The 24,902-nt window shown below is 55.4% G+C and overlaps 9 protein-coding genes across 9 annotated transcripts; 4 read left to right on the top strand and 5 right to left on the bottom strand.

The window, feature by feature from the left end:
* Nucleotides 1-1,225: 1,225 nt before the first annotated feature.
* On the bottom strand, nt 1,226-5,275 carry C8A04DRAFT_38409 (SET1-like protein; the record flags this gene model as incomplete). The annotated part of the gene is made up of 3 exons (XM_062784227.1): nt 1,226-1,329; nt 1,432-4,504; nt 4,592-5,275. 3 exons carry the CDS (start codon nt 5,273-5,275, stop codon nt 1,226-1,228), a joined length of 3,861 nt encoding a protein of 1,286 aa, XP_062635674.1.
* A 1,064-nt stretch (nt 5,276-6,339) lies between these two features.
* Nucleotides 6,340-7,734, bottom strand: C8A04DRAFT_13327 (uncharacterized protein; the record flags this gene model as incomplete). The annotated part of the gene is made up of 2 exons (XM_062777668.1): nt 6,340-7,442; nt 7,506-7,734. The coding sequence occupies 2 exons, from the start codon at nt 7,732-7,734 to the stop codon at nt 6,340-6,342; spliced, it is 1,332 nt and encodes a 443-aa protein (XP_062635673.1).
* Nucleotides 7,735-8,221: 487 nt separating this feature from the next.
* On the top strand, nt 8,222-9,030 carry C8A04DRAFT_13346 (tropomyosin; the record flags this gene model as incomplete). Its single annotated transcript, XM_062777673.1, has 3 exons — nt 8,222-8,239; nt 8,479-8,783; nt 8,868-9,030. The coding sequence occupies 3 exons, from the start codon at nt 8,222-8,224 to the stop codon at nt 9,028-9,030; spliced, it is 486 nt and encodes a 161-aa protein (XP_062635672.1).
* Nucleotides 9,031-9,281: 251 nt separating this feature from the next.
* On the bottom strand, nt 9,282-10,021 carry C8A04DRAFT_30095 (nucleolar protein 12-domain-containing protein; the record flags this gene model as incomplete). Its single annotated transcript, XM_062781250.1, has 2 exons — nt 9,282-9,740; nt 9,812-10,021. 2 exons carry the CDS (start codon nt 10,019-10,021, stop codon nt 9,282-9,284), a joined length of 669 nt encoding a protein of 222 aa, XP_062635671.1.
* A 323-nt stretch (nt 10,022-10,344) lies between these two features.
* Nucleotides 10,345-11,474, top strand: C8A04DRAFT_38405 (BIG/ATPase V1 complex, subunit S1; the record flags this gene model as incomplete). Its single annotated transcript, XM_062784226.1, has 4 exons — nt 10,345-10,442; nt 10,599-10,975; nt 11,054-11,278; nt 11,335-11,474. 4 exons carry the CDS (start codon nt 10,345-10,347, stop codon nt 11,472-11,474), a joined length of 840 nt encoding a protein of 279 aa, XP_062635670.1.
* Nucleotides 11,475-11,817: 343 nt separating this feature from the next.
* On the bottom strand, nt 11,818-13,805 carry C8A04DRAFT_38403 (peptidyl-prolyl cis-trans isomerase B; the record flags this gene model as incomplete). Its single annotated transcript, XM_062784225.1, has 6 exons — nt 11,818-12,015; nt 12,200-12,301; nt 12,695-12,819; nt 13,050-13,201; nt 13,273-13,399; nt 13,481-13,805. The coding sequence occupies 6 exons, from the start codon at nt 13,803-13,805 to the stop codon at nt 11,818-11,820; spliced, it is 1,029 nt and encodes a 342-aa protein (XP_062635669.1).
* Nucleotides 13,806-14,402: 597 nt separating this feature from the next.
* On the top strand, nt 14,403-15,241 carry C8A04DRAFT_30091 (t-SNARE; the record flags this gene model as incomplete). Its single annotated transcript, XM_062781249.1, has 2 exons — nt 14,403-14,446; nt 14,515-15,241. 2 exons carry the CDS (start codon nt 14,403-14,405, stop codon nt 15,239-15,241), a joined length of 771 nt encoding a protein of 256 aa, XP_062635668.1.
* Nucleotides 15,242-15,631: 390 nt separating this feature from the next.
* On the bottom strand, nt 15,632-17,333 carry C8A04DRAFT_38401 (GLE1-like protein-domain-containing protein; the record flags this gene model as incomplete). Its single annotated transcript, XM_062784224.1, has 2 exons — nt 15,632-16,411; nt 16,482-17,333. The coding sequence occupies 2 exons, from the start codon at nt 17,331-17,333 to the stop codon at nt 15,632-15,634; spliced, it is 1,632 nt and encodes a 543-aa protein (XP_062635667.1).
* Nucleotides 17,334-19,341: 2,008 nt separating this feature from the next.
* Nucleotides 19,342-23,711, top strand: C8A04DRAFT_38400 (uncharacterized protein; the record flags this gene model as incomplete). The annotated part of the gene is made up of 3 exons (XM_062784223.1): nt 19,342-19,486; nt 19,687-23,596; nt 23,672-23,711. The coding sequence occupies 3 exons, from the start codon at nt 19,342-19,344 to the stop codon at nt 23,709-23,711; spliced, it is 4,095 nt and encodes a 1,364-aa protein (XP_062635666.1).
* Between the last annotated feature and the right edge of the window lie 1,191 nt (nt 23,712-24,902).

Raw genomic sequence — 24,902 nt, 5'->3', positions numbered from 1 at the left:
GCGCAGCCGCTGTAAACCGGCCCGAAGTGCTTTAGCATCAAAAGCCGTTATGTGTTTCCCGTGTTTCTTTGCGCGTGCAAAACGCAAAATACATGCCCGAAATCGAATTCCTGTTGTACGCGCAGCATCGGAGGACAGAGGGTGGAGGGTGCAAGTGCTGAATTGGCCAATTCCCGGCTGCAAGCAGCTCATTTCCCTTCCAAGGCACTAACGTTGGATCCGGGAGGCAGGCGCAACTGCCTCGATCAGCCCGCCCAGGCCAAAACAAAGCTTTGGACAAGAATCCCGAGTCTGCGCCGCACTGTTGGTTGCGCTCCCAGCCATCCGATTCTGTGTGTAAGCACAGGAACCAGGGTTAGGGTCTGACGATGCTTTCCACGTCAGCTATCCGTACGCTGTAATTAAATACTGGGCATTTATGAACACAATAAGAATCTATAAGTTCAAAGAGTCATCCCGCTTAAATCTGGGATTATCAGTTCAGCTCAAAAGCAAAGCCCACATTATGCTTAGGGACCTTTCGGCTGGATTGTATTTCAAGCAAACCCGATACATTACATATACCGCCGTTCACTTTCGTCCCTTACCTTAGTTCTGGTCAAAACTAAGTGTGACAACTAAAGAAACCGTTGTTATGTTGGTCTTCTTCCAGTAAGCTTGTTTAAGGAGAAGTCGAATCTAATCACCCAATAGTCAAATGTAGTTGCGAATTCTGATGCTGGTTTTTGATTACACATTTGCACAGACCGAATATATATTTACACAATCCGAACCCGACTAGCATCACACAGCACATCGTGAAATACGAACAGAAACTCTGCGCGATAGTATTAGGCTGCCCGTCATGCCCCGTCCAACGGGAAGCACGCAGCTGCCCCCATCCTGATGACTCCCGGGTCAAGCAGCAATGACCTTATGTCTCCCCCGTTTGTCATTGCTTTAGAGAGTCCCCGGTCCTCCGTTCGACTTGCCCAGGCACCAAGCAAACATGGCAGATCTATAATCCCTTTCTCATTTTCCTTTCCCGTCCCTCCCACTTCCCCGGTCCACGTCCGCTGCTCAAAGAGGAGGCCTCCCAATTTCGAAGCTGTGAATGGTTCAAACCTAGAAAAGGTCGGGCAAGGCACCGGAGCGGCAGTATCAACAAACAAAACATTATGAGTATTACACATAGAGACCCATAGCAGGCAGTGGCGGTAGGGGTAGAGTAGCAGCAGTAGGGCATTCAGTTGAGGAATCCCTTGCAAGCGGCAGTCCCGCATAGACAGGGGATGCGATCGGTGCTGCCTAGCTCGCGCTCGAACTTGTAGTCGTAGGTCAACTCCTCATCTGCGATGGGACTCAGTTAGTTCATGTTCTGGACTGGAGGCCAGGGGGGGGGGATGAAAGGGGGTGAATAGGTGTCTGGGAACCAGGAAGAGAGAAACTTACTCTGTGCAATGTCCCGGAGAGCATAAATAACAATCCGCTTGCTACCCTCCACCTTGATAATCTTGGCTGTGCAGTTAGGCATGCAACTGTGGTTGATAAACCGCGCGATGCCGCCCTTCTTGGTCGCGTCGATGACCGTATTCTCGTCGATCCGGAACAGGTAGCTACTACCAATTCCGCTTTTGAGGTACCGGTTCTCGCGTAGCTCCGCAATCTGCTGCCGTACCTCCTCGCCCACGTACTCTATGATCATGTCGTCCTTGGGGATGTTCTCCATCGCGTACAAACCCCAGTTGTGGATGGCCGACCGTGCGAACTTGACCGGCTTCTTCCGTTTCTTCAGCTGGTTGAATCGCAACACGTCCGAGTCTTGCCCCAGAGTCTTGCGCTGGTCGTTGAGGTCAGCAACAAACCGGCGGTTGTTGGCTCGGTTGGCACGGGAGTTGCCCTTGGCGACGAGACTATCTGCTGCGAGCCTGGCCGCTTCAGCAGCCGCAAGCACCGAGTCTTTGGCATTCTTGCCGTTCTGCGCCTGCCGCTCCTCCCTGGCCTTCTTGACTTTGATGTGGTGAGGCAGATATTTGGACTTCTCGGAGTTGAGAATCTTCTTGACCCCTTCGGCCCTCGCACACCCTGCTGAGTTCGGGACGTAGTAACCCTCGATGCGCACAGGGGTTTTCGCCGTCCCATCCGCCGAGTTGAGTTGACGGATGCGATCCCGCTTCCATAGCCATAGTTCAGGATCGTCGATCTTGGCGCGACCGAACTTCTTGCGGAGTTGTTCCATGTCGGGCTGATCGTTGGACCCAAGCGCCAGCGCCTCCAAGGCCGCCACATCGAAGCGGAAATCACGAGGGAGGTCAAGAACGGACACCTTTTCTGGTGGATACAGATTCTGATCCAGCTCTGGTTTCTCTTCCCGCGCCACTTTGGTCCTCTTCGACTCGGCCGCTGGTTCAGGTGTCGGTTTGGCCTCGTCCACTTCTTCTGGCTGTAGGGCTTCCTTCTCAAATATCTCCTGCTGCTGACGCTTGAGGGCCTCCCTCTCTTCAAAGAGTTGCTTCTTAGACTTCTTCTTTGTCTTGCCAGGCGCCTTCTTCTTGGTCTTACCATCTTGAGGCAGAGGTGTCGGTAACCGGGAGCTGTCTGAGTCCTTCTCCTCACCGGCTGTTGCATCAGGAAGGAGAATGTCGTCTGGCGAAGGTTCCCTCGACGGAAACTCTGATGTTTCAATGCGATTAATAGTCACGCCGAAAAGCTCTTCGTCCGTCTTCTTTTGTCGTTTGATTGCGGTTTCCACCTGGAGGTCTAACTTTCGCTTCTTCTGCACCGTCGAGCCGTCGCCCAGTGCAAAGCTAGCCTCAGTCATGGAATCGTCCTCGCCAGGGCCCCATGATGCATAATCATCCTTATCCACATCCTCATCCGTACTCATCCGGCTGCGAGGGCGAGACTCGGGTTCCTCTGTGTCACGGCCGAGCGACATCCGGTTATCAGCTTCGTCTTCAGACTCGCCCTCGCTGTCGCTTTGCAGCCGGTAGTGGAGAGATCGGAAAGCAGTACGCCTGGCAACCGGGCGGCTGCGTGCGAACGGGTCGTTGAAGCCATGCTTGCGCGTGTTCAGCCCAGCGTTCTTCACCTTCCGAATACGAGGTAACGCGGATACGTCGAGGCGGGCGGTCCGGCGCTCGATGGGATCCGCCCTCGAGTTGGGTGTGCCGACCGGGGACTTGTCTTCAAACTCTTCGGGCCGAATTGGAGCCAGCCTTGTGCTAACAGGATCCTCAATATTGAGCTTGCGTCGCTTCGCCGCATGGTTAACGGGGTCGAGAAAGCCAAACAGCGCGGGTGCCGCAATTTTGGTGCGGATGTGCTTGATTAGCTGCTCCTTCATCTCCCGTAACACCACGTCCCTGGCCTCGAGAACAGGGTCGTAGTTCTTAGCCCTCTGCCGTTTCTCTTCCTCCAGGTCGGCTTCTTCCTCTCGTCGACGGCGATCGTGTTCCTCGCGCTTGATCCGCTCGTCGTCGCGCCGACTTCGGCCATTTTCCCGGTGTGATCGGGCATCATCGTGAGGACGCCGATGTTCCGGCGTACGGCTGCGGCGCCTGGTGTCGGGCGTATGTGGTATTTTGCCTTCCGTTCCGTACAGATGCATGTCCATGACCATGGTGTAGGTGAAGAAGGCGGTTTGGTTTGCAGACCGAAAACACCGCTCAGTCTCAGCACGCCCGTGTCCTGAATCCCGGAAGACGATGTAGTAACCGGACCGGTCGGCCCGGACGTCCTCGAACATGTATGTTTTGAGACGTCGCTTCATGTGGGCGACGGTGGTGGGCATGACGGGCACATGTTCATGGCCAACGAAGAGGTAAGGGTCGTGCTTCAGCTGTGGCGAGATGGGTTCTGTTTCGATGATCGAGTCCGGCCGAGGCTTCGGTACCCATGCGCCTTGGGCGCTCACTACCCCGGCCCGATGCGCCGCTGGCCCTTTGGGGGCAGTTGGGGGAGGACCAGGAATGATTTCTTTCGGCTTTGGGCCGGTCGGAATCTTCGCGTCCGCTGCCGCTTGTGGCTCTTCGTTTCCCTTCTTAAGCACATCCTCTAGCATGCGGGAGCTTTTCCTACCCTCAGCGTCATATTCGACTCGGACTGCGCTTGCCTCAATCCGCTTCCCATGCATCGCCCTGATGGCCCGCTTGGCTGCTTCGGTCGCGGGAATTGGAATCGGGCGCGAGCGGCTTGGCTTGCTGTCTCGATATCGAAAGGTAGCAAAACCCAAGTAGCTCCCTGTGTCTGGGTGCATTTTATTGCTGCTCTCGACAATGTCGCCGAATGAAGCAAAGACAGCTGTGACCTTGGAGAAAGCGATCAAAGGATTGAAACCGATGACCACAATCTGGGTCGGCGGTCCGGGGCCGCAAGACGTCTTTGGGTCATACTTGTACGGCTTCAGGTTGTACGGCGCATGACGCAAACGGGCTTTCGGGAGGTGGAAGTCGACATTGATGTAGTTGAGCCTCCCACCTTTTGCAAGGCGTGGGTCTGGGGGGGAAGCGTCGTCTTCATTGTTCTATGCGCAGCAGTATTAGCCAATTGATCCACAATCAAGACGACGCTCCCCCCATTTCCAAGTGTGAGATTATCATTATGTACATACCAAGCCAAACTCCTTGTATATTGGTTTCGCCTTTTTCTTTTCGGAACTCGAAAGAGAGGTATCAACAAGAGGGTCATATGTACGCTTAACGCATTGAATCGGGCGAGCGGGGTCGCGTGCAGGGAGGCGTTCGATAGCCGGGGTGTCACGGACGGATGCGTTGAGCATCGAGCCAAAACCGTCTATTCCGTCGGTATGTCGAGAAGCGGTTGGAGGCATTTTGTTGTGATGTGTGGTCGTAGATATGTAGGAGGAGGGTGACGCGATGGCGGTAGGAGGTGTCAGTTGATTATTTGTCCGTTTTAAGGCGCCGGGGGCGCCAAGTCGCGTAGCGCCGCTGAATACTGAGGAGCTTGCACTGGTATGAGGACTGGCCGATCCAATGGCATTGGATGTATCTCCGGCGAGCGACTCGGTGTCGTCGGGTAGAGGATGCGCCACATGGAAATCGTTGTTGCCGTTCAAGCGAGAAGCTGATGGGAAGCCTGAGCCAGGCCCATCGCCATTGCGAGAGGAAACCGAGTTGTCGAGGGGTGAGTGATAGCTGTGTGAATCATCTAGATGGGTAGGTGGAGATTCCTGCGTCCTTTCCCTCGCCTTCTCGCGTTCTGTAGCCCTGTCCCTAGCAGCTCGTGGCGCGGCGGGGAAGAACTGGGCGAAACTCGCACCAGCGGGCGGCGTCATGGCGAGAAGGGGTAATTATTGCCGTTCCCGACGTTTCCCAACCATCATCCCGAACACTAGCGATACTGGGAGCTACCATGCATCGAGGTTGTTGATGAGATTGAGTTGCGGTGTGCTGGGGCAATTACGCGCGCATGTGCCGTTCACGCGACAGTGACCAAGCGACTCTGGCGACCAGGAGGCCGTCGCTGACCTGCGCCGTGGGCTGGGGGCCGGCGAAGGGCGCTGCTGGGCGGCAAAAAGGGAGCTGAGCAGCAGGGAATTCGTGCGATGCGTTTAGCTTTGTTTTGGTCGGAAATAGTCCGCGGGGGAAGCCAAAGCAAGGCGTTAGGGTGAATCGTAAATTGAAGTGAAGTTAAAAGTTGAGCACCGTTCGGGGCGTGTGAAGTCGCGAGTTTCCATTGTCTCGCTAAACCCAAATGGAGCAGACGCAGACCTTGTCAAGGTGGTCCGAGCGCCATAACGAGATCGATGGGTGCCTGTGACTTTGAGAGCGTCCCAAAATTACGGTGGGGACCTTGATGCATGTTGCAATGAGTGGTGCAGCTGATTCTCATGGTCAAACCAAGCCCCCGATGAGAGAGTCTGGGTGATGGAAGAAGGTTTGAAGGGTTGCCTCGAACCTCAGCCCCCAGAAGTACTATGTATTGGGCGATTTACTTGATGGGGCCCAGTGGTTGTGAAAGTTTCCATAATTTTCAAGCGATACACAACGGAACCCGGCGGATAATGTTACAGATCGTCGAGACGGTAATTTCCTTGCACTTTTCATGTAACGAAAGATCACGACGGATGAGCACGAGCAGAGTTCAATACCAAGACCAGTTATTAGGTGGGAGAGGAGGAACAAAGGCGATAAAGTGAATAAGGTGGGCAACAAAGGGCAGACTAGAATAAAGATAATATGAGTGACTGTCATTCACCCAACAGTGCCACTGTGACACGTAACTAAGCCCCCAAATCCGCGCCTTGAAAATCCGGAGCCCAAACCAACGCCGCGATCCCATGTAACGGCCCCACAGACACTATCACAGCCTTATGATTCGGAAGTAAACCCAGAGGCGTTACTCAAAGTCCGCCGTGAGCTGGAAATCAGATTCATCATCATCCATCGGAGGCAATCCTCCCCCAAGACCATCCTCCTCCTCATCGTCGAAGATGGATAGAAAGTCGGGCTGCTTTTGCTCCGTTGCCTGGGCATAACGGGAGGGTGTAATGGTTGCGTCCGAGCTGGTCGATGCTGCGCTGACGGTCCGCGTAAACGCGCGAGGCTTGGGGCCTACAGTAGGTTGCCTCGTGGGAAGGCTGCGAGCGGAGTTGCTGCTGAGTACGTGGACGGCAGACGACATGGATCGGCCCTTGTTATAGCCCAAAGTACTGCGAGAGGCAGCAGAAAATGCTGCTCGTCCCCCGCCCGAAACATTTGCTGGTTCTATGGGCTGCAATACCTTCCGCCTCGGCAGCAAGAATCCTTTGGTGGAGGCCTTTGTGGCTGCTGATATAGGTGCCATGGCTGGTCTCGCATGAGAGCCAGCTACTGGCTTCGGACGCATTGCGAGGGCCGATGCTGCCTTCCGGGATGCGACGGTTGAGGGCTGTCGAGTGCCTTGTCGTACCACTGTCTTTACAGTGGTAGGTGCCCCAGCTGCTAGTGCAACGCTGCTCTTTTTCTTGAATACGTCCCTACTCTCTGGGATATCACCAATGCTCCAGTCGAAGTCGTCCATATCTTTCTGGATTTGCTCCTCACCCCTCTCAAAGCTGCGCTTCTGCCGCTCCTCTAAGTCCCGGTCTTGGGCCGTCTTGCCCTCTCCATCCATCCGGTTAAAGTAATGCTTATAATAACCATTGAACATGTTCTCGGGGTTTAGCCCTTCAAACGTCAGGACATTTTCGGGGAAAACCTCCGACTCGTAGAGGGGTTCTATCGGGTTCGGGGGGGCATATTCGATTTCTTCGTCCTGTAGCGGGGCAATATCCTCGTGTACCTCGAGTTTGGACGATTCGGTTTGCGGCGCAGCCTGCTTGGGGCGAATCGTCGTGGTCGGCTTTAAAGCACTCTTTTCAAAATTGCTCGCTCCAGGTTTGGCGCCAGGCGTTTGGTACGTCGACCTGGCTTTAGCATTGGTTGTCTTGTTCCCAAGCGGCGCGCGGCCCGTTCTAGGACCTGCATGTTTCGTTAAAAAATGGAAACAATGTAGAAGGATTTAGTCGCGAGAGGAAAACTCACCCGCGGGTGTCACCAGGGCCATCTTTCCAGCTTTGCCATTTTCATTGTTGTTTTTGCCTCGCAACACACTCTTCCCATTAAATCCGTGGTTCACATTTTCGTCGTTTAGCGGCACCTTCAATGGAGTCTTCGGGAAGCGAGCACCAGGTGTCTTGGCCTGCAATTGTTGCTTCGAGGCACCAGCCTGGTGCTTGTAGAGATTCTCCTGGTCGTGATGTGCGGCGAGCATCGTTGCGGAGCGGTGGGATGGCCTCCCGAATGGCGATGTCGTGGTGATTCACAGGTTTTGGCGGTCAAGATGTTCGCGTCCAAGATTGGTCAGTTCGATGCACAATGGGCATTGCCTCGCGGCGTCGCGTGGCTGGGGATCCGTTTCGGAAATGGTCGTTGGGGGTTGGCACAGCAACGGCGCAGCTGGCATGGGGGCGGGCTAGGCCCGGCTAATCATGGTGGGGTCGATCAGACAAGTGACAGCACCCGTCGCAACAAATGGAAACACCGCCGTTTTGGTGAGGGGCAATCGCTGGTCTTCATTTCCTCCACGGGAACGGCTTGGCTGCCTTCTAGGACTCCGTACTTCTACCACCTTCTTCCTCCACAACCAACCTTCGAACCACAACTTCTACTGATATCGCCTTTCCGATTTTTCGTTACTTTAGTCCACGCTTCAGTTCCCAACACTGCCCAGTTCCTGCCTTTCTCATCCGCTAGCAAAAATGGACCGCATCAAGGAGGTGAGCTGCCCCGCCCCTTTTCTCGCGCGAACTATACCCCTGCTAGACCCCACCATTGGGTTCACTGGCCCCCCGAGACGATCGCGCACGTTGCTCGCTTGGTGTTGCAAAACACTCGTATCATCATGTCAACGACGAGGCGTCACTCTTATCGTTATTACCTTACCATCGTTATTAGCTCCTTTAGCAACATAGGCCTTAGGATCTCGATTTGATGACTAACATGTCTCGCTCTCTAGAAAATGAACCAGCTCCGTTTGGAGGCTGAGGAATCGTCCAGCAAGGTCGAGGAGCTCCAGGCCAAGGTCAAGGCGCTCGAGCAGGACAACCTTGCAAAGGAACAGGAGATTACTTCCCTTTCGCACCGCAACAGCGTGCTCGAGTCTGAGGTAGAGAAACTGGAGACCCAAGTCAAGGATCTCAAGTCATCGGCCACCGAAGGCCAGGCGCACGGAACTCAGAACGAAGCGCTGACTCGAAGGCTCCAACTCCTCGAGGAAGAGGCCGAGGAAGCCGACAGGACTTTACGCGAGGCCAACGAGAAGTAAGCAGACGCTGCGCGGGGGTTAAACCCCGCCCCCAAGCACCCATAAGAACAAGCCGTACTAACCGCCCCCTCTTTTCTCAGGCTCCGGCAGACCGACGTCAAGGCTGGACATTTTGAGCGGAAGGTTCAGGCCCTCGAGCAGGACCGCGATCAGTGGGAGCAAAAGTACGAGGAGATGGCCAAGAAGCACGCCACCGTGCAAAAGGAGCTGGAAGACTTCCAGAACGAGATCAGCACCATCTAAGTCGAGCACGGTCTGGTTGGGAGGCGGGTATCCTCAGGTCCAGTTGTCCGGTACAGATTTGGGTTTCTTGCGTGTAACATGCTGCCTCGACCGAGGAGCATTTCGAAGGGGCGGTTCTTCTAGCACCGCCGATATTCACAGAGTGCTGCGGCGCTACAAGCAGGTCCATTCGTCCAACTCGCTGCCTAATCACGAACACCAGACGGTGTTCTGTCCAGACAGGGCCCTTGTTCTATTTTTGTGTAGTTGTTTTAATACGCTATCGGCCCAGTCTGCTTTTTTCTCCTTTTCGCCCTCTGCCGTTTGTTTTCGACATCTCTATCGAACTTGTTCTCGTACCGGAACTTCGGCTTCTTGTTGGCCCGTTCTTTTGGCGTCTTAGTGGGACCCTTTTTCTCTTCTTGGTTCGGGGGGCCATGTTCGTTCTGCGAGTCCTCTTCATCCTCTGACTTTTCGAGTGTCGGTTTGTGGAAACCATCTCTGTCAACACTAACCGCTTCGACGGTGACCGTTGTGTACTTGTCCTCATCTATGTACTCCTCCTCCAGGTCAATCGGTGCTTCAATTACATCGTTGTCAGATAGACCACCCCATTCCTCTTCAGAACCGTTCTCATTCTGGTCCGCTGTGCCCGCGTGCTCGGCTTCGCGGAGGATTTTATTGATCGCTTGCACGTGGTCTTCTACGGCTTGCTTTCGGTCTTCCCTAATCTGTTGGTCGTCATGTTAGGGCAACTAGGCGTATGGCGCATTGTAGAGACCCTGGCTACAGCATAGCATACCTGTTTCCTGAGTTCAATTCTCTCCTCCTTGGCCTTCTGCTCGGCTACCTCCTGCGCATGCTTGATGCGCGCCTGCTTGCGCTTGTGAAATCCGGTAAGGTATTCGGTCCGGGCGTCTCGGTCGAAGGTAATCTCTTCGATCGCATGGACCGTCTTTCTCTTTTTTGGCGGCGGCGGTGCGGTCTTTCGTATCCTTGGCTGTGCAAACATTGTGAATGCTCTCAGCCAGGAGGGTGTGGCCGTCGGCTAGCTCGTTGCACTGGTCTCGCAGCAAAACGGACGGCTAGAGGCAGAATGGAATTTAATGTGACCCCTGCAATGCATCGGCTTATCGGGGTTTCTGCCAGTCTCCACCGCCCCACTATAGCCTCTTGGGATCCACTCGGCGCGCAGTTGGCCGCAGCATGCAAGCCGGCCAGTGGCAGCTCCATGGGATCGCGGCCGAGACGCAATCCATCACCAACCAACCTGCTTTACTGCTGCACAACGCCGACGACAGCAACGGCTCGGCATCACCACTAATCGCCACCACAATGAAGTTCACCACATCTGCGGCTTTTCTCGCTTGCGCAGCGTCCCAAGCGCATGCATTTTCCGACTCATCCCCGTTCATTTTCCTCTCCACAGCGAAGTATGGCTACCTATACCAACCTCTCAATCATCCAGAACACCGTCACTCTGCTAGCAACGCTTCCTCGTCCTACTCGCCCTCGCATCTATCCGCGATTCACCCAATATAAAATCACCGTCGTAGAAGCAATTAAACTAATGGATCTTTCCAACCCAGACTCTCCTCCCCACCGCAAGCCGCTCAACTCCAAACCGCCTCACAAGTCCTTACCACCGTCCAGTCCTTACTGGCATCATGCCCGACCAAGCGTTACCTTCTCGTTTCTCAGCCCAACATGCACGCTGCCGACGTGCGTAGTGACGACAACAACAACGCATGCCGCATGCCCAACCTGTGCCGCGCGGCCGAGGAGCAGAACACCTGGGCTGTCGCCGAGGTCATTGGGCAGATCACGGACGCGCCTCTGCGCGAGCAGATTGAAAAGAGCTGCGGAGGGGACGTATTGGTGGAAAAGGTCGAGTTGCGGCATTTGCCTGCTGCGTCGGATCTGGAGGGGGCCGAGAAGGAGAGGGGCGTGGCGTTGAGTGATAACGGTGTGTAAGATCCTGCGTTGGGTGGTGGGTGGCTAGTCTGTGTGAGTGGCCAAGCATACTAACATCTTGGATTCAAAGATTACGACCTCGGTCAGCTTCTCGACGTGCTCGACGACGATGATTACACCATCCTTGTCTTCTCGGACCCGAACGAGTTCAAGGCGTACGAGCCCAAGTTCGGCGCGCCGGTGCACATGGACCTGAAGCGCCGGTCGAGTGATGCGCCGCGGGCGGCTCGGAGACAGGCAGACGACGCGAGGGACAACCGTCCGCTATTTGAGAAGTACCAGTTCTTCACACCTGGTAAGTCATCCCTCGGCGCCCTTGCTTCAATTGCGCGTTACTAATTTTTGTTCAAGGTATCTTTATGTCCTTCATTGTAGTCGGCATCATCCTCTCTATCTTGGGCGTTGGACTTAAGGCCCTTGCGAGTCTTGAGGTGTCGTACGGCGCATTTGACAAGGACATGGGCCCGGCCGCCCAGAAGAAGCAATTGTAGAGTATCGTGTGATCGTGGCGTGTGTGTTGGGAAATGTACTGTTTAGTTCCTGGATATTGGATCGTCTATAGCGTAGCTACGCGGGTCGGAGTTTATTGGGTTGAGCATAATTGTGGTATCCATGGTTAGAATTTTCTGAAATCTTCCTTCGCCCTCCCTTTGATAATCCTTTTCCCGCTATGGTTGCCGCGTCGAAGTCCGATAATACCTAGTCGCTCCCTGCGAAAGTAGCACACCTCGCCCTCTCTTCATGAAAGTGACCTTCCGTTTGCCTACTCCGTTCTCCGTCATAACCGTCGTTAACCCTCCCATTTTGAAACGCCCCTTGCCTGTCTCTCCTCTCTCATACTAAATGACTCGGTAACAAAAAGTTGGCGATGCCCTCCCGTACGGCATACTCATGTCCGCAATGCCCACACACCAACTTGCCCTCGTTCATCTGGGTTTCCATGAGCAGGGTGTGCAATTCCTTCAGCATCTTCTCGTCCGCCTGGAGTTCCTCCGCAGAAGGAGGTTGCTCTGGAAGTTGCGGGAATCCAAGCTGGGAATTGTTAAAATCGATAATGATTAATGGTCCCGGGGATGGAGAGGTTGTCATGGTCGTGAAGAGAGTGTCACTTTCCCAGGAGTGGATAAGGGGGTGGTGGGGGGTTCGACAGTAGGAGCCCCCTGACTGTTGTGGAAGAGGTGGTTGATGTAAACAAGATCTAAAGAAAAGCACTTACCTCTGTCGATGTTGTCCGCAAGGCGCTCCAGTCGATACGGGGCAGTAAGTTGACTAACAACTGCGGGTTGAGTTCGACATCATCACTGACAAGTTCCGCATCCTTGGGGTGAAGGGGGAACGAGTCAGACGAGGACTTGCAGGCCTTAACGGCACACGTCAAGAAATTCAATGTGAGGACCTTCATTTTTGGCAATTTGCTGGTTTCATGTCGGGAAAATCGGTTCTTTAAAATGGATTGGATATTTTTGGGGTTGTCACTGTTGGAAAAAATGGTGATGCTTGAAACGGGGCCACTTGCATCTAAGCGAGTACGAAAGATGAGCTCAACTATATTGGGCTCAACACACACATCATACACCGGTCCAAAATAGGTAGTACCACAAGAATAATTCAATCCCTCAATATGTCTTCAACATTTCACAGCTTATGCGTTGGCCTTCTCATAGCCGGCGCCGTTCCGGCCACGCGAGAACCGCAGCCATGCCACAATCACCGCCACCACGATACCGACGAGAGCCACCTTGACCAGAAAAGGCCAGTCGTCGCCAGACTCATCTGCAGGAGCGGGCTTGTTTCCAGCGGGAGGGGCGATCGGTCCATCTTCAGGGGCATCGATGCCTGTACAAAACGGTAACAACAAAGAACCAACGATCAGTACATCACCTCTCAGAAATAGGGGGATGCATCATGGGGAAGTCTGCAGACGAGATTTGATTGGAAGGAAAGAGAGAGGCAAGTTCATAAATGTGCAGTGTGTATCTTATTGTATATCCACAGTGGTGTCAAGGGAGACGGGGAGTTTTGGCACACATATCAAAGGAGAGCATCCTAGAGCTCCACGTGAATACCTTCAGGGGGGACCTCCAACTCGCCGCTCTTGGCAATCTTGACCGTCTTAAGCGGCTTGTCGCCCGGGGCAGTCTCGACCTGCTCGATCTTCTCCACGACGTCGTAGCCCTCGAGGACCTCGCCGAAGACGACGTGGCGGCCATCGAGCCAACTATTTATCCGTTGATGTCAGCACATTCGTATCTGAAAAGGTTCGTAACGCAATATCGGTTGGCGACTCACGAGGTAACGACAGTGGTGATGAAGAACTGCGAGCCGTTGGTGTCCTTGCCGGCGTTGGCCATGGAAAGGATACCCTTCTTGGTGTGCTTGAGCTTGAAGTTCTCATCGGCGAACTTGTCACCGTAGACTGCAGCCATGAATGTCAGCAATCATCCAGATAAACAATTGTCTTTGAACTTGTCTTGGAAATCCCCGAATTATCACGTACTCGACTTGCCACCGGTGCCGTCGCCCTTGGTAAAATCACCACCCTGGATCATGAACTGCTTGATCACGCGGTGGAAGGTCGAGCCCTCGTAGCCGAAGCCCTTCTCACCGGTGGCCAGGGCACGGAAGTTCTCGGCCGTCTCGGGGACAGTCTTGCCGTAGAGACCCATCACAACGCGGCCAAGGGGCTCGTCGCCATGCTGAATGTCGAAGAAAACCTTGTGGGTGATCTTGGGGCCTTTCGCGGCCTCGGCGGGCTGGGCGAACATCAGAGCCGCGCCGGCCATAACCGAAGCGGCGACAAAGAGGCGCTTGAAGCTGAGCATCTTGGCGGTTTGATGCGTTTGGAACAGGAGTTGACGGATGGAAGGAAAGAATATGGTGATAAATCCAAGTCAATTGGATGGTTTGAAGGACGGGGAGCCGGGAAAATAAGTTAAAGCTCACGCCGACGGTTGTTTGTTGAAGCTACGTTTCAACTTGACATGGAGGCAAGGATCCATCCATTAAGGAAGCTTCCAACCCCCGGCTTTCCTGGGCGGGAGGGTGGCCACCAGGGGCTTTGCAGTGGCCCAGCGGCTCTAGGCGGGCTGTTGCGGGGCCAAAAGAACATGCACAGTGATGCGACGCCTGAAGGGGTAAGGCGCCGCTTCCCGTTCCGCTTCGAGATTGTGGACGCTGCACCCACACCAAACCGTTGCTTTAGGTAAAGTCCGTCGTCAGCCTCCGGAATACAGGAACCGAGTTGGCGAGAGCAACACCCTTTCGGCTTGCAACGTCATCTTTTGAACGGCATTAACAACAGCCTCCGGCTTCCATAACCCAACGCTTTCCGTGCGGACGGTGCCTGGCGCGATGCCCAGCTGCTGGCTTGCTAATGCGACCAGCCGGCTAAAGAACGCGATCAACCACTACAAAGGATGATGTCCTCTACAAACGAGGAGGACCCGTTCCTCCAGGTGCAGCAGTATGTTGCTCCCCTGTGCTTTGCTAGAATTCTTGCGTTCTGAATTCTTCTAACCTACTCTTCCACAGAGATGTCCTCACCCAACTACAAACCGCCCGCTCCCTCTTCACCTCCTACCTACGCATCCGTTCCCTGACCACCTCACCCACCTCTCCCGAACTCACCTCGGCCCGCACCGACCTCGAAGCCTCCCTCGCGACGCTCGCCGAAGACCTTGCCGATCTCGTCGAGTCCGTCAAAGCCGTCGAGTCTAACCCGGCCCAGTATGGCATTTCCCCCACCGAAATGGGCCGCCGCAAGCGCCTCGTCCAGGAAGTCGGCGGCGAGGTGGATGACATGCACGAGGAGCTCGCCAAAGCCTCTGGGAGTTCCAGCAGAAAGGGGCGGCCAGGCGCAAGGGGAGGGGCTGGGAGCGACCTTCCCGACCCATCAGCCTTTGCGATCCCGGACGGTGAAACCGACGCCAACAATTCCAACCCTGACTACGCTGCCGAATTTGAGCTTGAGCAGCAGGAGGTGATGATGCGTGAGCAGGACCAGCACTTGGATGGGGTGTTACAGACCGTAGGAAATATCCGGCGGCAGGCGGACGACATGGGCCGTGAGCTAGAAGAGCAGGTCGAAATGCTGGATCACACGGAGCGGCTGGTAGAAAGTCTTGGCGGGAGGCTGCAGATGGGTATGGACAAGCTCAAGTATGTTGCGCGGCGAAGTGAAGACAAGTGGAGCAGCTGTTGTATTGGGGTTTTGATCGTTGTGTTGTTAATCCTGCTGGTTTTGCTGTTGATATTATAATGCGTGCGGTAACAGGATGGATGGCCGGGCGGTGGGTGGTGAGTGCTGCGAGCAGAATCATGGCTTCGGCAATTTCCTTTTGCGATGATCGGGTTGTACGATTTTGATACTGGGACCTACATAGCAAGGGTTGCCGCGAACGGGCGTCTAGGTTGTGTCGGTTTATCGTCTTTTTTTCAGTATGTTTTGGGTATCTACATAGAACCGGGCCAATATATGCGGTGATGCGGCAAAATGCCACTCACATCCGCCGACCCAGTGTGGCCATCCTCAACAGGTACTCAAACGACTAAACCCTGACCCTCCCTTCGGAGCCAGAAACGAAAGATCGATGCCATGTCCCTGCCCTTTCCCTCGGGAATGCCCAGACCTCCCCATCTGTGGAGCTATCTATCCAAGAACTAACCCGGTGTCCCTACGTAGCACCTGGGCTAACACCTCTAACGAATTTGCCGCAGCCGACTTCTGCGGTGCTCGAGCTGGGAACTCGACCAGCGCCGCGCGCAGAGCCGGGATAGCCGCTGACCCGTAAAACTCGATAAACTTCTGCTCATAGCCGCTCACCATCGCCTTCAACACGACACACTGCGTGTTGGATATTTCCGCCGCTGGCGTGTTGACGATTCGCGCCATGGCCGTCCAGTATTCGCGAGGCGGGTATGGGTTGGTTTTGGCGGAGAGGGCAAAGTTGCGCAGCGAGATAGCCGCAAAGCCCGCCCCTAACCCAGTCATGCGGTCCATGTGTTGTTGTTCAGGCACCCACCGACCGCTGTCCTTCCACCAACCAAGCCTTTCCCTCCCCTGTTCCGTCTTTTCGCTCCCTCGATACCCGAAAAGTACCGGGCAAACAATCCTGAGCTTGGCGAGCAGAATGTCAATCAGCGACACGCCGCGCCAGAGGAAGGCCGGGTCGGAGAGCGTTGCAGCAACACACACGCCAACAGGGTCGGCGGTCTCAGGCCGAGCACCCGCCTCGTTGATGAATTGGGAAATGACCGCTTTCGCAAAGATGTTGATCAGATAAAGAAATATTGATGGGAGAATGGGGTCGTTGTGTGTGGCGCCTTCAACCGGGTTTCTCGGTTCCACAACGAAGTTGCTCGGATCTATTAGCTGCGACTGCACTTGGTTCGAAAGTGCCTCGCGTAGGAGTTTTAGGATGGTTTGTTGCTGGAGCACGATAGAAGGACAACAGTCAGTTCAACGTCCTCAGTCAGAGCCTGGGATGAAAATATCGTACCTGTGTCTTATTCACACCCGCGACACCTTGGGTAACAGTGAGCTGTCCCACTGATTTCCTGATTTCTCGTCGCATGTCGCCCATTCTGCTCTTGAGCGCCGGGTTTGCTTTCGCCTGATCTGTCAGGGACTTTCGTAGCATCTTGAGGTTCTTGTGAATTGTAGTATATCTATCGGGAAGTGGTTGGGCTGGGGGAGGTGCGGCTGAGCGCGAGGTCCCCGGGGCGTTTGTCAAGCCGTTGGTCGGCGCCGGGGCACTGTTGAGAAGGCCGTTGATGCCGAGTACAGAGTTCGCTGGTTTCGCCGGCCCTGGTGCCTTGGTCGGAGCTGCCGGGGAATGAGGTTGTGTGGACTGCGCTGGTACAGGAGGCGACAATGGTTTGGGTGCGGTAACGCCCGGGGTCACAGTGGCTGCCGCATTGGCTGCTGTCCCGTTCACCAGGTTTTGAGGGAGTTTGTTCTGGGCCGGAGACGCAGCAGAATTCCCATTGACTGCTGGCGCAGAGGACGGTTCGGGTTCCGGTAACGGCCGGGGGATCTCAACTTTCTTCGCCTTGAGCGCGTTCAGCCTCGCGCGGTCTGCAGCGAGCTGCTCCTCGAGTCGGATCCGCTCCTCCTCCTTGCGGCGCGCATCAAGAATCCGTTGCTGTTCCTCCCTCTTTAGCTGCTCCTGGTACACTCGCTCGGCTTCCTCTCTGACTCGTGCATGTTCTTGTTTTGCTGCTTCAAGAAGATATGTGTGTCGCGCTTCTGAGTTCCTGTCACCGCCGAGAATTTCGTCGAGAACGTTCGTTGGTGGGCTCCCTACCCAGCTATAGCTTCTCCGGGAGGGCGAAGGGGACGCGCGTGTCATTCTCGAAGCGAATGATTTTCAAGTTTAAGGGCGTGGTGTTGCGGCCATGTTCTTCTTTGGATATTTGCCAAGCGCGGTTGGGGAGTGAATCGCGAACACCAACCAGCCAGCCCGTTTGTTAATTCGATGGGGCGCAGTGGCTGGGATCACCCTCGGGCGTGTATCGGCTGATCAGCCGCGCTTGCAGGTTGCCAATGCCGGATGGAGTTGGAGCTCTTCCCACTGGTGTTAAGGGTCCAAGCAACCCTAACCCTTTCCTGGATTCGAACAGTGTGCCACCGTGCGTGTGTGCGTAATCAGGAGGTGGCCCAAGGTGTTCCACCCCTCGGTTAAACATGAGGTTACGAAACTCGAAGAGAACGCCTTCGGGCAGCGAGCCAAGAGAAAACATTAATATTGCTTCAAGTCTGTTTGCGACCTCGGGTTGTCTGCCTTTTGGAATTGTGTTCCGCCGCGCCGCGAGGTTGCGAAAAAAATAGCAAGACAAAATCGGGCGGGAACCAAAGACGCAACCCCTGATCTCGTTTTCCTTCATCCCTTGCTTTTTGCTTTTACAAGGGGAGAAAACACAGTAGTTATCCGCACCTTGAATCTGCCCCATTTTGTAGTGTCCGAAGTCCTCGAACGAGGGATCTTTTTTGTCACCTTCGGGAAAAACTCGTGTCCATTTGACCGACATTCCGTGCGTCTTGGGAACTGGACCGAATGTTCAAGAATACGTAGCCTGAAGCAAGACGTTTCTCCGATCTATGGTGTACGGTGTGCACGCAAATTCGGGGGCTGCAGTCGAGATGACATCGACGCCTCTACGCCGGTTTTATTTTTGGTTTGCGCCTTCAACAATGTGCCGCAGGAACATGAGTTCCAGGTCAGATTCACATGTACCACTTAGCCCCCACCACCTCACGCGCCTCCCAGAACTGCATCCTCACCGTTTTTGCGCCGGTACACGAGAAATCCATTTTGCAGTTTCGGCGTGTGTTGACGGAAGGGCGACCTCCTCCTGATCGTCTGGGATCCATTTTACGGTGGTGTCTTGTGGACACTGGACCCTGATGCCCCGCCGCCACGACAATGGGGGTGTTGGAAATGTCTCGCATTGCAAAGGGCCACCTCCCGCCTCTCAAGGCTGCCCCGTGTCGAGAAGGGAGGAAACGGTCAGAATCAACAGTTGGGAACGTCCAATGCTGGGGATGTTGGCGCGCCTATCTCTCCTGAATTGGTCAACCTGGAGAGTCAAACCTTCAATGATCCCGAAAACAGCGTAGCCTGAGCAAGCCGCCCGTATCTGCAAGACTGTGATGGGAGGAGTGACAAGGAGGGAGGTAGGGGCTTAGTGAGTGTTCTTGGCAAAGTGCACGTCCAAGTTTCCCCACCTCCCAGGCTCTTGTGTCCCAGCTCCGTTTGGATTCGCAGCTCGATGCGGGAACTGCCCCACCTTCTAGTCCATTTCCGTAGCAGCATCCTTGAGCAGAGCTGGGCTTGCTGGGCTCCTGACAGACAGCCGTTGCTTGGGGCACTGGCAGACTGGGCACGGAGCATCAGGCCTGGAGCCTTCTTCGTCGACATCATACAGGACTGAACGAGTTCCTCCTCCTCACCTCACTCGCACCCTCCTTCAACCCATATCCCCTCCCTCTGCCATTCGGCATCCACCCCCCTTTCCAGAACGCCCGTCCATCTCTCTCGACACTCCCTCTTGGTTTTTTTCCATCTTTCATTAACCTCCGTACTTGGGCTTGAATTTGTACAGCTCCTTGAAATTGTTGGCAGCCACGCCTCCGCAAATCCACAACAATATCGCCCGCCAAAACACCACAGCAACAGAAATCACAAGAATTTCCCCGTCCGGCAGACAGCCATCCAACTCCCGTCCACTGCTGCCCGCAACAAACGCACCCGGTGACACAACCCGTTTCGCACTCGACGTGCATCTATCGAACCCTCGATTCGGTCGACCGATCGACCTGCTCTGCTCGCTTTCCCATCGCTCGCGAACACCGCCGCCATGGATCAGCAGCAGCAACAACAACATCAACAGCAGCCTCAGCCTGGAGGCGTCCCCGGCCCCACCGGCCGCCGGCTGCACATTGCCCATCGCCGAAGCCCGTCCGAGCTGACCCCATTGATGAGCATGTTTGCGAACCCAGGCAGTAAGTCAACATTTCTCCTTATTGGTGTCCGCTGGCGATCCCCTATTGCCCTGCGGCCCGTCTCAGACATCGCGCAGTGGTTGGACTCGAGCCTCGTACCACCATAACACTCTTCCCTCTTTCATGCGAAGTTAGAGAAAGTAAATAAAGGGGCCAGCGAGAGAGCAATGGCTAACCTAGGCGTGTCTTTCTTCGTACAGTGGAGCAGCTGGCGATCCAGCAACAGATCGACCTGTTACAGCAACAGCAGCAGCAGCTTCAAGCTACCTACCAGCAGATGAGCATGCTGCCCGGTCAGCCTCTCGGCGCCGGCGGTTATAACCCGCTTCAGGCCGGCATCCCCAACATGTCGCCTCAAGCCGGCTTCCAATTTCCGACCCCGCTCCAACAGCAGAATGTGAACCTGGCCCCGCCAACACAGCCGCTGTCACATCGCCGTAATCAGTCGGCTATTCCCAACATGGGCATCGGCCCCCCACCCGCACCTTCGTCTGGTGCTTCTGGATCTGCCTTTGGCAGCTTTGAACACACCCAGGGTAGAGACAATGGCGGCGGTCGCGGCGGCCGAGGTGGTGGTCCTCCGAGTGGTGGTGGCCACCAGAGGCGTCACTCCTTGGCGCTAGCCGACGCCAAAAAGGCCGCCGAGATTGCCCAGCAGAAGCGTACCACGTCCGCGTTTCAATTCCCCGCGCCGGGTGCCTTGAGCTCCGCCGAAAGACCGGAGGACGAGGCAAACGCCGCAAACCCCGTCCCGCCCGTCGCGGAGAACCAGGCTCCGGCCCCGGCTTTCCGTGGCGGCCGCGGTGGTCATGGACGAAGCCAAAGCATGGCTATTGGTGCGAATGGTCGAGGTGGTCTCGGTGGCGGTGACTTCCCGCGTCGTGGCGGCGGTGGCGGCCACGCTCGGACTGGGTCTCGCAACTTCGACAGCAACTGGCGCACGCAGGGCCAAAACCAAAACCAGGATCAGACTGGCAGCGCTCCTCAGAGCCAGGGCTTCCAACCGGGCCATCGCAGCCGCAACTCTGTCAGCCACCAGTCGATCTCGAACATCGGGGCCTTCCAATATGCCGGTCAGCCTCAGCTAATGCAGCTGCCCGGCCAGATGATGATCCCCAATCTCTACGCTGGACAGCAGCTAAACCCTATGCAGCTCAACCAGCTGCAAGCTCTCCAAATGATGAACGGCCAGCACCTGACCGGCCTTCAGGCGAGCCAACACGCTCCTCAGATGGGTGGCCAGCAGCCCCAACAGCAGCAACAGCAGCAGCAGCAACAGCAGCAGCAGCAGCGCAAGACTCTTTTCACTCCTTATTTGCCGCAGGCGACGCTGCCCGCCCTGCTAGGCGATGGGCAGCTCGTTTCTGGTGTTCTCCGTGTGAACAAGAAGAACCGTAGTGACGCCTACGTTTCCACCCAAGACGGCCTTCTTGATGCCGACATCTTTATTTGCGGTAGCAAAGACCGGAACCGTGCCCTCGAAGGCGACCTCGTTGCGGTCGAATTGCTCGACGTCGATGAGGTTTGGTCTCAGAAGCGTGAGAAGGAGGAGAAGAAGAAGCGCAAGGATATCACCGACACCCGCTCGGGATCCACCGCCGGTAACAACCAGTCCGGCGGGAACGGCGATGATAACGGCGGGGGTGATGGTAGCATTCGTCGCCGCGGCAGTCTCAGGCAGCGGCCTACTCAAAAGAAGAATGATGACGTGGAGGTTGAAGGTCAGAGTCTGCTTCTCGTGGAGGAAGAGGAGATTAGCGACGAGCAGAAGCCCCTCTATGCCGGCCACATTGTGGCCGTCATTGAACGTGTTGCTGGTCAGATGTTCTCCGGAACCTTGGGCCTACTCCGGCCCAGCAGCCAGGCGACCAAGGAGAAGCAGGAGGCTGAGCGGGCCGCGCGGGATGGGAGCATGTCGCGGCACCATGACTCGCGGGCTCAGGAGAAACCCAAGATTGTGTGGTTCAAGCCGACCGACAAGCGTGTTCCCCTGATCGCTATCCCTACCGAGCAGGCCCCTCGTGACTTTGTGGAGAAGCACCAAGACTATGCCGACCAGATTTTCGTGGCCTGCATCAAGCGCTGGCCCATTACTTCGCTCCACCCGTTTGGAACCCTGGTTGAGAAGCTCGGCAAGATGGGCGACTTGAAGGTCGAGACAGACGCCCTCCTCCGAGACAACAACTTCTCGTCGGACGAATTCGCCGACGCTGTGTTACGCAGCGTAGGCGTCCAAGACTGGACGATTGCTAAAGAAGACGAGGCCGCCATTGCCGCCCGTCGGGACTTCCGTGATGAGAAGGTCTTTACCCTTGACCTGAACGGTTCCCCCGAACTTGGCAATGGTGTTCACGTCAAGACACTGCCTGATGGTAAAATTGAAATCGGCATCCACGTCCCGGATGTTACTCACTTCGTCAAGCCCAACTCGCTCCTGGACCGCGAGGCCAAGAAGCGCGGCACTGCCGTCCAACTCGTCAATCGATTTTGCGCTCTACTCCCGCCCAAGGTGTCAGGTGAGGTTTGCTCGCTCACGCCGAACCAGGACAGGCTCACCGTCAGTGTTGTTTTCCATGCGCACGCTCACACCGGTGCGGTTACGGAAGGCGATATCTGGATCGGGAAGGGTATAGTCAAGAGCGGCGGCAGGCTCTCGCTCTCACAGTTGGATGAGGCCATCTCTGGCGATGGCTCATTCTCCCACCAGGCGGTCGAAGGCGGGGACATTTTAGAACTTCACCGACTAACGCAGAAGTTCCGCGAGGCACGCCTGGGCGACGGCAGTGAGCCTATCGCTCCTCTCCGCCTGCTCCAGCAGCTGGATGATGAGAATATCCCCGTCAAGCACAACGTCTTCGACACGACATCAGCCACCGAACTCGTCGAGGAGCTTATGCACAAGGCCAACACCTACGTTGCGCAGCGTGTGGCCCAGGCCCTGCCCGAGAAGGCTCTTCTTCGCAGGCATTCGCCCCCCAGCCCACGCCGTCTGCAGACCTTTGTGGAGCGCATGACTGCCCTTGGCTATGAAATTGACTCGACGAGCAGCGGAACGCTCCAGAATAGTCTGTTCCGCGTCGACGACGACGAGATCAGGAAGGGCATGGAGACGCTGTTGCTCAAGTCGATGCAACGTGCCAAGTACTTCATCGGAGGCAAGACAGCGAAGCACCTCTGGGCTCATTACTCTCTTAACTTGCCACTCTACACTCACTTCACGAGCCCGACCCGTCGCTACGCGGATATTCTTGTCCACCGCCAGCTTGAGGCGGCCCTCTCGGAAGGCAAGATTGAGTACAACGAGGAGCTGGAGAACCTCATCAAGACTGTCGAAGCGTGCAACACGAAGAAAGATTCGGCTCAGAACGCCCAGGAGCAGAGCGTTCACATCGAGGCGTGCCGTGCGATGGACAAGAAGCGCCAGGAAGCGAACGGTGACCTGATCAGCGAGGGTATTGTGGTCTGCGTTTACGAGTCGGCGTTTGACGTTCTCATCCCTGAGTGGGGCTTTGAGAAGCGTGTCCATTGTGACCAGCTGCCGCTAAAGAAAGCCGAGTTCCGCAAGGAGAAGCGGGTTCTGGAGCTTTACTGGGAAAAGGGCGTGCCCAGCTCGGCCTACGTCCCCGAAGACGAGCGGCCCAAGGCTGCGATGTCCCAGCGCTACACCAACGCGATGGCTGCCGCCCGCCAGGCTGAGGAAGCGGAGCGCGCCAAGAAGGAGCGTGAGGAGGCCGCAAGGAAGCAGACCGAGACGGGTACCATGTCAACTGATGCCGTCGAGGCCCTCTTTGACGACGACGAAGAAAACGCGTCTGACAATGCGTCGGATGTTACGGAGGCAATGGCCGGTGCATCTCTAGCGGAGCGCCCGACTCAGAGTGTCCCCGGCTCGCCGACTCGTTCCTCGGCCGACGCTGCCAGCGCTCTCCACCGCACCCGCTCCGATTCCAAGGTGCCGGCAGCCGATGCGCCCGAGACGCGCCTCACCAACAAGGAGAAGTACCTGAGCCTGTTCAAGCTCCGCGAGGAGGGTGGGGACTACATCCAGGATGTAACGGAGATGACGCGGGTCCCAGTCATTCTTAAGACGGATCTGAGCAAGAGCCCGCCGTAAGTTCTTTTTTGACTCCTGTCTTGGAGACTCTCAACAGCTAGTGGTACAGATTAAGCTAACAGATACGATAGATGCCTCACCATCCGGTCCTTGAACCCTTACGCTCTGTAATTAGTCAGAGTACAAGTAGTAGTGGGGGCATTGACACGAGGAGCCACCGCTTGATCAAGCTTTACGCAGCGGTAATTGCCTAATCTTTTATGTGGATATCAGGGCATGGAAGATACGTGAAGGAGGAATGGGGGGAGATGACAACCAAAACCTGCAGCTTGTTTTTGTTGGTGAGACGGTAGTAGTCCCATTCCATGATGCATGTTGCTTGGGGGTTGTCAAAGAAATGGCGGGGAGACGAGCAAGTAAGTCAACGAAGGGACCTTGAGAGTCAAGGCGGAGAATGAATGAAAGATAGGAGGCAAAAGATGAAGGAGGAGGAGAAGTGAGGGAGGGTGAGGTGGAAGAGGCAGAGAACACATAAGGCAACCATCTAATATTGTTGAAATAAACATTGTTTCTTGCATCGAATCATGTCCTATCCGATCGGACCCATGTGTCTGTCGGGCATCGGGAGTTTGAGCCTGTGAGATTGATGGACGGTATAAAGGGGGAGTGGGGTGGATTTGTAGCCGGGTGGTAGTCGGGGCCGGTTTCATAAATGTGAAAAAGGTAGTGAGCTTCCACAATGGCTTCTTCTTGTGTGAGTGCGAGAGCTTTCGGCATAATAGAACGGTGGATGTGGGTTGCTTCAGACTTGCCGGATCCCCGGGTCGTCTTCCGAATGTCCATGGAGGTGGTGAAGTCGGACACTGTTAACTCTCTTCCCGTCCCCCTTTTCCCTCAATTCTTGTTTTCGGATTCCTGTTGTTCCGTTTGTCGCTCCCATTTTTGGTGGAAAGCTCCTCTAGGCTATTACCCTGTTTATCATCTCCTTCCTCCACTGAAAACCTACATGATCCTAGTTATTGTGTTATTTCCATTGACCAGTTTCCGCTTAAATCTCATGAAGTGCTTTGAGTTCTCGATGGCTAGACTCGGCCATGGTTGCCGGTAGACAAAGAAGTACTTTTGCCAAAACGGGAGGGGTAATGGCCTCTTAGGGATCTAGCTTCACTAACGTAGTGTTATTATTATTCTTGTTATTTTCATTTCCGCAAGCGTGGTCCCGTTTCCTCGGCCCTGATGGGCGGGGTTTGAGGAAACGATGAATCTCACCCGCACGAGACTTACGTGCTTACTTACATAGCACAGCGGCTTCAACTCCCCGCCTAGTCAAAAGGTGAGATTTCAACGCCCGGCTTCCATTCT

Source organism: Dichotomopilus funicola (assembly GCF_033296635.1).
Source record: "Dichotomopilus funicola strain CBS 141.50 unplaced genomic scaffold C8A04scaffold_46, whole genome shotgun sequence".
NCBI classification, from domain to species: Eukaryota; Fungi; Ascomycota; class Sordariomycetes; order Sordariales; family Chaetomiaceae; genus Dichotomopilus; species Dichotomopilus funicola.
The sequence above is the reverse complement of the archived record's forward strand: the minus strand, read 5'-3'. Positions and strand labels throughout refer to the sequence as shown.